At 39.2% G+C, this 13,528-nt stretch overlaps 1 protein-coding gene across 3 annotated transcripts in view; it reads right to left on the bottom strand.

The window, feature by feature from the left end:
* The window catches only part of astn1 (astrotactin 1), a gene marked incomplete at its 3' end in the record, with an annotated part of 367,742 nt that overhangs the window by 170,365 nt on the left and 183,849 nt on the right, over window positions 1-13,528 (bottom strand). For all 3 annotated transcript variants that reach the window (XM_080461072.1, XM_080461073.1, XM_080461074.1), the window contains exon 15: window positions 6,435-6,562. In XM_080461072.1, coding sequence (XP_080317198.1) covers window positions 6,435-6,562 — 128 coding nt within the window. The remainder of the gene's footprint in view (window positions 1-6,434; window positions 6,563-13,528) is intronic.

The following is a 13,528-nucleotide window of genomic DNA, read 5'->3' as shown; positions in this document are numbered from 1 at the left end:
TGTGCATGAGAAATGGCTCCACACGGGACTTTTCTATTAAGGCGGGAGCAGATACGCATGTCTCACACACGCTGTGTGGCTGCTCTGACCGGCTACCACTGGCACCAGAATGAAAAGCAATAGGTTTCACACATGCTGCTCAGTTAGGCAGTATGTCCCATTAGAAAAAGGACAAGTGCAGATAGATACGGCAAATAAGAATGCAGTCATTGTTGTTTGTCTTTTCGGATCATACTGAGGTTTTTATAGGGACACACTGCATTATTTACTTCACACACTGTAGGACATATCATAAACTTTGGTATGACACCAAGTTTCATTGCACAATGTCAACCTCAACTGAATCGGAGGTGACACCCATTGACATAGTGTGACGCCGACGGTGTCACACTTTGATAAGAAGGACAATGGCATTGTTTTGCCACAATGTTGGATTAAGGAATACCACACATTGTCTAGTGTTGTGTTTTACCTCCATTACAATCTGTCCATGCATTGATGATCGCATTATATTATATTACCAATTGCACCAAATTGGCTATCCACAAACCCATTTCACTGTCGTACACAGGACCACACAGTAAAAGCCTCAATGACAGATATCTTTTTGAGTGCCCATCCACCATCTGAGCCCACTGAAATTGGAGAGTGTATCTCCTCCATCACGCTGGTATCGCAACTTTATAGCAAACAGTTGCTTATGCAATATTGACATCCATGCAATATGCAGGCTCCATTGTGCTCACCAGCTAGTATTGCACAGTGGTCATGAAGGGTCCACCCTTGAAGGCAGACCAGTAAGTTCAAGGCAATTATGCACATGTATCACTGTGAGAGACTATAATCATATACACACATCAGTTATTCCTTTGTTAATTTTAGTCCTGATGCTAATGGCAGATTTGAAGTCCTTGATGAAATAACATGAAGACGACAATAAACCCGTAAACAACAAACTCCGAAAACATGAATTCATTAGTGAAAACTTGAACCCTGCGTATCTAATTTATCAAAATACAGGCAATCACATCACTGCAGAAAATAACCCCAGCCTTGTGCAAAGAGTCATTTTAAAAATGGCAATAATAGAAGGCATATAATTAACAAGACTGAGTGATAATCCAATACATGATTGTGTTAATGAAGTAAAAGAAAAATTATAAAATCTGTTGAAATATTTCGATTCAGTAAAATATTTTAAGTCTTTATCTTGAGGGGAAAAATGTGGATAATCTGTCAATCTGTCAGAAGGAAGTTGGTTCCACTGCAGACATGATGGTTATTAAATGCTTTGAGGAGAAAGCTTACGAAAACTTCCCTTGAAAACTGTAATTCAGTGGCTTTTAGGTGTGCACAAGTAAACAGATAAGTCATACTGGGCTGACAACAAATTGTCAGTGATAAAGGATATCTGATGATTATGATTAAATAAACAAGAATTTAAGGCAGAGCAAGAGAAGGACAGGGCAGACTTCCTTTTTTTCTGAATGAGTTACGGGCAAATCAGTCATTAGCACATCAAAGCTGAACAGTTAAAAAAAAAAAAAAAAAGAAAAAGTATAGTCAATACAATATTACTTGCCATGACTCAAAACTGACTGACGCACACATACAAACACCAAATGCAGAGTAATGCATATTCCAGGGCTCAGAACTGGATAATATTACAAAATGTTTCCTCTTACTTTGTTTACTCCTTGTGTGAAAATAAGCATACAGCCCAAATATGAACTCTTCTATGTAACACATTTGTTCTGCCTGAAGCACCACACAGTGCATTTTTAGACTGTGAGTGATTGCTTGTCAGCTTTCATGAGGCATTTATATGATACTTGCATCATTTCTGACAAGGCAATGGAACAGTGTGTCAGTTTATTGAGAAACATCTTAAATATGAAAGAGCTCCGGGGTGGTGCCTTCTTTCCTCATGCCATCCAACGCAGCAGACGCTGCACAGTGTTGTGAAGCTGCTGTCAGACACTGAGCTCTTCACCTACTTACTGAGGCTGCGAGACACTCTGCATCCATTCATTACAGAGCGGTGATGTTGTAAATTGTGAAAACACTGAATTGTTCATGGAAATAACATTGATTCACAGCAACGTGCACGCTGTGACTCGTATTTTGTAAAAACTTCTTGGAAAATGTTTGTAAAGCTGGGGTATTTTTATGAATTTCACTACATACATGTCACAGTACAGGGGTTCTTAGGAATTAAGAAAATCTAGAAAATGTATTTGAGGAAAGTCGGTTAGAAAAATACCGCCACATACATAGTGTCGTGCATTTTAAAATGGTGAGAATTCCTCTTGGTGAGAATTGCATCTTGTCTCAGGAAAGCTTGGTGTTAATTGACATGAAGTGGTTTTATTATTACTCATTCATGTTTTATTTTTGATGTGTGATAAAAGCAGAGGAGTGACGTTTTCCACAGATAACATTGAGTAAGGGTGCTGCAAAAAAAAAAAAATGCATTTCAATAAATTAGAAGAGAGACAAATTCAAACTTCAAGTTTTAGTCAAATTTAATGAAGTGATGTTGTTCAGGGGAAATTAAAAAAAGTCATAATAAATGTTTAAGGTGCATCAGTCCCAGGGATGTTGTATAGAGTTGTACGTTCAATGTAGAAACCGATAACTAGCAACCATCAATAAATGTAATTTATTGCCTATAGTTTTGCTGCTGACGTGTTTTCGTTTTTTTGGGTTTTCTTTTCTAATGCAGAATCAAACCGAAAACAATCGATATCTGAATCCATGGTTACTTGGATGAGATATACATTTGGATTATACTTATACATACATACCTATACTTTAGATTATAAAAATACTTCAAAATTTACATTTTCCTTTGGCTGCTGGTGGAAGTTTATTTTATACGCAAGGAAGACAGATTATTCAATGCATTTGTATGTTATTTTCAATACTGTAATTTAAACAGTTTTTTTGTGTGAGCTCATTTAAACTTGATCAAAGCTCTTTATTTGCAATGTGGCCATGAGGACTACAACTATTAGAATTTCTAATTGTGTCTCTAGTCTTGAAAGAAAATGCTTGTGGAAAGAGTGGGACAGGAGGTTAGCACTGACGGACCATGATGTCAGGACCTAAGCTCTCGGTATGAGGGATTTTCACTTCTCTCGACATCCTTTTCCTTGGGCCACCACGTTGTACTTTCCACAGACCCTCTAGCACCAGGCATCAGTTCCCTTCTATAATCTGTGGGGGAAAGAGTGGAAACCACTGTGCTCCAGAATACACTGTGTGCTTCTATGGCGCCCTGCTGACTCCTTTGAAATGATATCTCAATTCATGATATTACTCTTCAATAAAGCCTGTGGCTGCCAGGGCCCAACACACAGGCACCAGAGGAGGAGTGCTGCGGTAGTGGGCTCAGCTCTGGACCGTCTGCACTGTGAACCCGGGGGCGATGTAGGGATAAAAAGATTTGAGCTGTGCAGGCAGAGGCAGTACAGACAGGGGGCCGTAAAGGAGGGGGCAAGGGCTCGGGGACATGACGGAAGAAGATCCATTCAGATTAGACGGTTTTAATATCCTCTAAAGTTTCAAATAAATGACACTTGGAATCACTGTTGCATTTGATTGTCGCTCACCCCGCATGTAACCCCGGACGGTGCCGTTTTGAATTGCCGCCTTGACTGGCCTTGTATCTCTGCTGTTATATCAACAAGTGATAAACCCGCCCTGCAATCTGCTGCCTGCTACACTGCATGGCCATTTAAAAGGACGTTCCATAGGTGCCAGGAGTAAGCTTTGAGCCAGCAGGCTGCCTGAAAGTAGCATTCCTGCAAAATATGATGGAACATAATTATTAATTTCACACCCCATACTGGAGTAAAACACAAGAAAAAGGATTATTACCTATGTGCAGGCAGGGGATGATAACCCTTCCATTACTGATAACCGCTTTTCAAGAAGTCCCTGTATATTCTCCAAGTAAAATTCCAGCACTGAGAAAATATACAACGTACTGTATTTTTGAACTTCTTTTAGAATGGAGTGATTCAACTTTTTTTGTCAATCATAGCAAAATAAATGCTTTTGTCTATGATTGCTGTGCATGATTTCAAACATTTAGAGCATTAAACTGTCACACTAAGCAAAAAAAAAGAAAAAAAAAAAGGAGACGTCAAACTTTGTGGATAATGAGGTGACCAGATGGACACATTTTTGGCCTTCGGAAATGACTTGATATACGACGAGCTGAGTTTTTTTTTTTTTTTTTTGCTTCTTCTTTCTCTGTGGTAACGGCAGCTGTTTCACACTGGACAGTTGTGTGCTGTTCAAACACTGCTGCCATGTGCTGTGCTGGTAATGAAGAGAACAGGGAGATGGCTTCTCATACCACGGACTAATGAGTACCGACAGCGGCAGCGCAACCCAGCTGCCCCCTTTCCCTCACTCACTTCCCACATGAAAAATCATTTTGCTAATGTCCTTCGTATTTTCCCTTCACGTTCATTACTGAGCTGGATAGACAGCTAACGATTCTGAGCGGCTTGTGAGGAACGCTTTGCAGAATGACTATGTACACCGGTGATATGATTGTCTGGATTCCGCCTGTCAGTGTCTGCTGTGGCAAAAAGCCATCACTGTATATATCGGTGAGAAAACAAATATAATACAGGTAAATAATTATCTGGGGGCTGTTCAATAGAGAGCTTAAAGCTCAGCAAGCTTGATTTTTTTATGTTTTTTTTTCCCAAAGTACTCCCTGTAGCCAATGCTAAATACCATGCTGACAATGTACAACGAAGCACACTCAATGTTCTGCCTCAGTAAATATGCAAGGTGGGTCAATAGTCCCAGGCAGCATGTTAAAGATCTGAATTCACTCCAAATCAAGGAGAAGAAAATGCTCTTGTTAATTAGCACAAACAACCAATACTAAAGGATGGAAGCCAACCAAATAAACAAAGCTCATATGAGTTGCTATTAAATAGCACATCCTCACGTAACCTGACATTAAAATGGACCTTTGTATGAACGTGCCTGCCGAAGTCAACAAGACGTCACTCAACCAAATTAGATATTTGTAAAAGACGACTTTTTTAGAAATCAATTCCCTCATGATTAGATTTATAAAAGAGTCTTTGTGCCACTTTATACCTATGGTGAATGGAGTGTCAGACAGGAGCCGATTCCACTTTATTTTGACTGAGTTTGGAGCCACCTGGGTACTAGACGCTTTACTGAATAAATGTCATACCCAAAGGAGCAGAACTTCATACAAACACTTTTATCTAAAATTAAACTTGCACAGGAATGACACCAACAACGATTTGTGATGTTACAACATATGCAAAGTGGCATCAATCAGTACAAATTAATGAAAAAAAGGCCTATTTACCATATACAGAAAAACAAGTATGAAAGATGTTATTCAGAGTGTGAAAAAATATCAATACAAAATCTGATAACTGAACTGAATGGAATGTACAGCTCATCGTTGGATGCCACAAAAACCCAGGCTATAATGATGAGGGGAAAAAAGAAAATTAAAAAAATAATAACATGTATTGTCAAATTGACAAGACTTGGGCCAATAGATTCCTCATGCATATTTATTTTTGCCTGTCTAATCTTTATTGTCTACTTGGTGAAAACAAATTCATTGTGAAGAGCATGAGAAGGGCTCTTTATCGTTATGTCAATTTCCCATCTCAAGTGTTCTAATGGAAACACCTCAGGTGGAAAAACTTGTATTGACATAGACAAGTGTTTCTCTAGATTATTCTTCCACTCATGACTTTACAATGCCAAAACCACATGATCACAATCAAAATTTAAAACACAAGAAAGACAGTTTCCCCAAAGATTTGAAACATGTAATCAAGTATGATGTTTTCTTAGTGGACAGCTATGAAAGAGGTGTGCCTCCTGTTCTGGTGTGGCTGCTTTGAGTTTGTCAAAAGGAGACAACAGAACCATTCTAGATTATAGAGCTAAAAAGTTTTGTTTTGTTTTTATTCTAAAGGCGCCAACCTTTACATGTTTGTGTGAGTGTGTGCCTGCCAGCGTTTGGCTTTACATTTTTATGAATTGGCGAATCAAAGACTGGTGGGGAGGTGTTCAGCCTTTCTTTGAGGCAATTTGGGATGATTTCAGGGACAAAAAAAAATTGATAGAACAACGGGCGGTGGAATTTCATTTTCTATCTGCAGGCATTATCTTACTTCTACCACTTTTGAAACCTGCCCAGACAGTACACTGGAAAAATGTCAGAGTACATCGACGGTATAAGCATCGGCATCTCAAAAAACACCTCACATGAATATTGCAACTCGAAAAGCTTTTATCTATTTTTATTATAATATCATTATGGGTTTTGTTTTAGAAACTCTTATCTTCATCCAGTGATATATAATGCGGCGTGAAATGAACACAGTGATCTATTACAATCGGATTCCTACCCGTGAGGTACTCCGGGTCAGGCACAGGGTCCGACAGCTCCTCGTGGCACTGAACCTCTGTTGGCACCGATGCCACCACCATGCCATCTGGGAGCTGCTGCTCGATGCCGCGGGCAAAGTTCTTCTGCCTGGTGTGAAAAGAGAGAGAGAGAGAGAGAGAGAGAGAGAGACGACAGAATGGGGAGCTTGTTTCGATATGTGGGCACTCGAGTAACAGAGAAAGGAAGTAATAAAGTCAGGGGAGATTCAAGGCAATACAATTATTTTAAATGTTGATGGAATGGGGGAAAAAAGATATGCTGCTAGAGGACACAAAAGCTAACATTTGCCATACATGGGCCATTTCTCTTAGGATTTCCTTTTTGTTATGATAATGTATTATATTGAAGCAGCAAATGTACCAGTGTAAGACAATGTGACCTCAGACATTCAGCTCAAGTGTATGCTTTATTGACAATTTATGGGACAAAAATAAGTTCTGTATAAGGACGTGCGCAGTGCCTAGAATCCAAAACCTCATTTTGATACATAACCAATTAAAGAGAAATCCATTACTTGAAATATGAATATCATTTCTATCTGTTCCAACCTCAAGCCGGATGGACAAGAAAAAAAAATGCATATCTTTGGAGTTAATATATGCTGTGGCAATGTGATCGCCTCAGGCATACATCAGAAGCAAGTTGACAGACAGAATCTGAATAATGAAATATTTGTTTAGGTCATCAGTCATTTTTCACTGCCTGTTTATGCTGACTGTGTGAGCATGGAATGTGATGTTTTGAAGTTTTTACAGTAATTTATAATATGTCAGTCAAAGGCACGGCATACAATGAATTTCAATCACTTTAATGTACTCAATGTTGATCTTGCATCAACTTGAAGGTGCAACTCTATTTCATTGTGCTCGTGTTTCCATGCTCACGTTCACCATGAAACATTTCTTTTTTCCCCAACTCTGTTTCGAATGGGGGCTGCTAAGACTTTCAATACATCGTTAATTATCCCTCTGAAGTTTGATGATGATGATTAAGGTATCATTGCCAGAGGGTTTTGCAGTTGCACGTGATGAATAATTGACACTACAGATGCCATAAATAGCCACGCCGGTGTGTAACAGTTGCATGTGTGAAGAGGGCCACTGTGGGGTCGCTAGAGAACCTCTGGGATGGCTAATGATGGCATTTATTGTCTTCATATTGACATGTTTGACAGAAATGGTGATGCATTAGTGTGCACAAAACTGATGTGAAATGTGGGTAAAAATCAGGCTTGTGCAAGTTTTATGCTTTACAGTTTCATGTCGATTCGTTCTGTGCATATACCCCCCTGATTGTAGATATTTTGGGACAGATTATCCAAAAACAGCATCACATATGTGCTCTGAGGCTCTAGTGAATTGGGCCAATCAAATTAATATAAGGAAAAGGATTTGAAAATCATGGCTATGTTTTTATTGATCATAAGAATATCATAAAAACGTTCCTTGCGGTAATACAAAATGTATCAACACAATCGAATATAGTGGGTCCTTGATCCCTTTAGTTAGATACTGTAAATCAGGCAGGAAAGATATGATGTCATCTGTTTGAAGAGTACATGTAGTCCTCGTGCAGAATGTTTATGATGGATACACACATTGGCCACTGAATTGCCTTTAAGGTTTCAGTATCAGTGTTGGAAGTTGAGCATATTTGGATGTATATTCATCCGTGGTCTGCGAAGTATGTATCGGATATATGAGTTCATATAATCTATAATCAATGTATCCATAGTATATGAACGTTTGTGTGAGAACTGGTGTACCAGTATACCTGAAATACCAGGCACAACTATGTTGTAATTGGTGTCTTTTTACATAAAGAAAATTTAAATTAAATTAAAAAATAAATGCCATTCATTTAAAGTAATGACCATTCTGTTCTCGGTTCACCAAAACAAACGTTTCCTGCAGCTTGTTTTTCTGTCATGTCCATATTATACAACTTTTTTGCAAGTAAAACACGAATCAAAGTTCGAAAAGCAAGACGATAATGAAGCAAAGACGGTCTGAGGTTGGAGCGATGGATCGAAGACAGGTAAATAAAAACCCAGACTGTAACACGTGCAAAAACTCCTGACAGATCATTCAGGGCAAATCGATACATGCAAACAATTATGCAGGAATGTGCGCCATATTGAGAAGACAAAGTGTCACATTAAGCACGTCATTTTTCATTATGTTGATTGTTCTGCTGCAAAGTGACTCATATTCAGTCTGAGGGCTGCTGTTCTCATTTGTCTGATGCTGCGAGTGACTCTTGCTTGAACTCGCTCATTTCGTCCACTCCATCATCACTTGTCTCCATGCCAGCCAGATTCCAAACAAGGCTCCACAACAGAATGGCTTCGATAAATCAGTAACGCAAGTCATTTTGTGAATGACTTATCTCAGGAGCAAAACAGATGAAAATATATCTTTATTTTACTCTTATAAGATTCAGGAGTCCTTATTATGTTGGCGCCAGACTCATAATTCATAAATGTACAAGGATACTGTGTACATTGACGGATGTATTTGGCAGCAAGAGGCAATTAATATATTAAATATAGTCACTTAAAGCTGTATTAATTAGCTTTTGCTTTTGGGTACTTGGATGTAGTATTGATACATCATCTGAGAAGTCATCTCGGATCGTACTTTCAAACTTTTCAGTCATTACACCGAGCGGGTAGAAACATCAGGATAAAAAACAACCAAACAAACAGAAAATGAGTATTGAAAACTTCAACCGTTCCATGCCTTAATAACCAACTTGAATAAAATATGCATGCCCACATTTCTTACTTTCAAAGCACTGTAGCTTCTGTATCTTAATTTTGACCAGCACACGAGAAATGTATGTGCAGCCATGTCTCATTTTACTTAACTCTATTGTAATCCCCTGCTTTCTGCTCTGACAAAGATCCTTCCTTTGAATGTATACGTAATAACTACGAATAAAAATCAGATGCATATCACACAAATTACTCTGCATTGTCTACCTTGGTGTGTACTGGTCTTAAGGTTATGACTGACAAATAATAATTTGTTGTCAAACCTAAACAGATTATAACCTTAGTTTTTTTTTTTTTTTTTTCTTCACATTGATGATGTAAGAAAAGTGCTAAAGAAAAACACAGATTTCTTTATGAGGCATGTTCCAGTAGAATAACATAAGCATGCCAGTAAACAAATGTGTATGGACCAGCCAACATAGATTAATGTTTGTTTTTTTTAGCTGCTTAGTCCAAGACTGTGTTGGAGAGGTACTCATGAACCGAACAGCCACAGAACCATAACTATGAGTAAAATACATAAGGTGAATTTATATGGAGAAATATAGCTGATCGTGGTTGTAGGGGACATTACATCCATCCATCTTCTATGCTGCTTTATCCCGTTCAGAGTCTGTTAATTGTTTGAAATATGTCAGTCTTTCTACCTCCCACCAATCGGGTCCCGGACCCCAGATTGGGTACCAGGCTTCTAAACCTAGATTGACTGGAGATTTACTGGACAGCACAAAGACAAGCTGAAGACAAGCTAACCAACAAGTCTGGTCTGATGGAAAAAAGAAAATCCCATCGGACCAGAGCAGCAATCTCTTCGCTATAGGAGTCTCGACACGCCTCACTGAGTATCTAATTTCAAATTACCCCTTCCTGTACTCAGAGTATTTCCTGCTGGTAACTTTAACTGGCAATAGTTATTAAATGAACCCTGGGAGTAGCTCAATCAGACTAAATGGATGTTCTCCGAATTTGAAGCCTCTTTTAGCGTAAGGGTTTATTCATTAAAAGGAAGTGATAATAGCCCTGTGCGTTTTACATATGTAAGGCAGCGACCATTAAAAACACATGAAAGGTCCTAATGGTTCACACTTCAGTCATCAGTTTCCCTGGTAATATGCACCACGCACAATGCACCATTTGATCTATGCAGTGTTCTGAGCCCATGCAGTGGAAATTAAAAAGGAAAAAAAAACAAACAAACAAATATTTTCAAAACACAAACTGGTGCCTTTGGGAAAGACACAGCTTGAGAACAGCAGCAACAGAAGCCACTGGCTGGAACATGAACAGTGTTGGAGTGATCAGCCATCAAATGATATTTTATGTCAGTGGTCATAGCATGGCCGGGGGCGCCGTGGCAATTAGCAGCAAATCAGGCTCATTAATGCATTGTAAAGTGGTGAAGCCCTAAAGTGGGCGAACACAAATCAACTCTTTGGAGTAGATTAACAGTGCAGAGTTATGCAAGGAAACTGTCCCTATCCTGGTACCGTAGCAGAGTGACGAGCTTCCCAAACACAAACCTTTATAAAGCTTGGAAGGCCATTCTGGGTGTGCAGATGGAAACTAGCAACAGCTAAATCTGGTAAAAATAATATTTTCTTATTAACATTAATGTATTTTGTACACGGTCTTTAACAAATAAACAAATAAACTGAAATGAAACTTTTCTTGTTTTAATAGCTGTTTAAATTTTTACAACTTTCTTTTTGTTATACTGCGTCTGTGTTTAAATTTCCAACTGATTGGTTTGATCTTTTTTCATCACTTATTTCAATTTTGTCTCCTTTAAAAAAATACTTTCAATCCACTTCCCAGGTTTTGTCTTCCTTTGTGTTTGTTGGTTTTCTGGTCTTTTCTAGTTTTCTAATATTCTCGAAATCATTACGTGGAAATGTCTGATTTGTACTAACTTGGAAAAAATGTGACGTCAACCAACAGATGGACTGATAGATCACACGTAGATCACATATATTTAATATTTTCATTATTACATTTTATTTTTGATAAACCTATTTATGCTATTACTGAGAGTAAGCATCAGACTTCATGTGTACTTATAAAGTAAGTAGAGGTGACAGTCAAGGTTTCATTAATCTGTCAAAATACTTTATAACTCGGTAAGCAGAGCTTTATTATTGCGTTGCTGCATTTGCAAACTTTGTCTCATGTTGCCTAAAATAACCAGGCATCTTTCCACCTGTATGTTCAACAAAGTGCACAAACTCGCAGAAAAAAGAGTGATTCACTCTTTTCCAAAGAAAATGTGTCATTAACTGTTATTTTTTCTTAATCTCTCTGCATACCAAGCAGAATGTGTGCAGCATTCCTGTCGCCGCATTCATGTCTGACAATCTTCGCAGTTAATTTTGCTGGAGGATGACATGTAACATTTAACAGCCATCTGGCACTGTAAGGATGTCATGATTCATTTTCTCTCTTAAAGTTTGTTCAACTGACAAAACTTACTGAAGACATTTTTTTCTTTTTCTTTTGGAGAGTAGGAGCTGTGGTGAAGTAGCCACCTGTTTGATGAATTATTGAAATGTGAAATGTAACCAAACACCATGGTGCTTTTGATTTACGACAACAATCCTTTGACTTTTTAATTTTTTTTTTCTCTCGCTATGTGCTTCAAAAAGCATCAATAAGACAACCGGGGGCCCAAACGCACCTCATTCACACCCCGCCGTCTCCATTAGTCTCCAGCAAACACATTTCATATTTTAATTAACTGAGTCAATGAAAGCATCCCTCCTGAGGGAATCATTTTAAAGATGTGGTTGATATAGTCGAAAAGTAAAAGATTAAAAAAATGTAAAAGTACACATAGTTGGGGGGGGGGGTTGTTAGGAAGTAGTGTGGTCTTAATCATTGATCCCAAGCAGCCAGCTGAATGAGAACAAAGGGCACTAAAATATTCATTAAAACCTGCTCTGAGCTTTTCGTGTTTGAGAGGAATAGAGGGAAGAGGTGGCGGGGGTGGGGTGGTGGGGGGGAGTAATGAGAGTAGGTTAGCTTTTTAACATCTCATTACTGGAGTCCACTAGCTCCCACAGAGGCAGGAAGACAGAGATCCTGTCACTGAGCTCTGTAATTTGAACCCAGATCATATCGTGCTCCGGTGCCCCCGAGATGTCGCTGTGACCGGACCTCCATCCTGGGCAAGGGCCCATTTCTCCTGTTGCTTTGTCACCGAAATCGCCTTGCAGCTCAGCGGCCTGCGGCTCAGTGGCCTGCTGCCAGCCACGGTGATTCAGCCGGACTTTGCTCGCTTAGAAATGAAATAAACCTTGTGTCTTTTTGAAATTATAACAACAACCTGCATGGGGACGGCATGGGAGGGAGTGGGGTGTCTCTCTACCCCCCCCCCCGCCAAAAAAAAACAAAACATGAAAAGACTTTCAGGGATGGTGAGCTTCAAAAAGAGACCAAAAGGGAGCCAGACTGGGCAGAGTGAATCAAACCAGCTCCGTGAGTCTGTGTGTGTCTGAGTGTGTTGATGCTCTTGTGAGACAGAGCTGAAATGACTTATGACGAGGTGTGTATGGGTGAGTGTGTGTGTGAGAGCGGAAATCCATACTTGAGCACCCTATGCAATTGTGTGTACTGCTGAGTGCATGTGTGTATGTTAGCGGCCACCTGCTCAATCCAACTTGGTGCTCTGCTTTTATTTCCTCTCCGTCGACTGCAGCTCCAAAACAGTCAGAGGAGGAGAGGAAAAAAAAAAAAGAACCCTCGCGTGAGTCTTAGAGAAACATTTTCACAGGGGACTTTTTCTCCAAATAAATAAAACATTAACAGCTAAAACACCGAGTTGGGTGATTCTGTATACATTTTCTTTTTCCAACTTTCTGTGGATGAGAAGGGAGGTTTGCGTGAGGTTGTGAGAAAAATATAAGAAAGGGTGAAGTTTACCCTTGGCTGAGTAAAACAGAAAGACAGGAGGATATACGTTAAATTCTACAGCAGATGGGAGAAAACAAAAGGAGAGGATTGTGTATCTTTGAAGTCAGGAACGAAGCAAAAATAATGAACTTCCTTTGATGGTTAAACAATATTAAATTTTGACTTCTTCATTTGACTGAACGGTGGTGACAGATGCTTTGTGTCACCCTCGAGCAGTGGGGTAGGGCCTTTTGAAGACATGCCAGTGAACATCACATAAAGGCTCGCTTGCTCTCCCTCCCTCTGTCCCTGCATCTCCCTGCTTGTTTTTTTTTTCCCCCTCTTCCTTTTTTTCTCAAGGGCAAACAGTACGACTAAAAAGGATATGTGAG

Source organism: Lipophrys pholis (assembly GCF_963383615.2).
Source record: "Lipophrys pholis genome assembly, chromosome: 1".
Lineage (NCBI taxonomy): Eukaryota > Metazoa > Chordata > Actinopteri > Blenniiformes > Blenniidae > Lipophrys > Lipophrys pholis.
The sequence above is the reverse complement of the archived record's forward strand: the minus strand, read 5'-3'. Positions and strand labels throughout refer to the sequence as shown.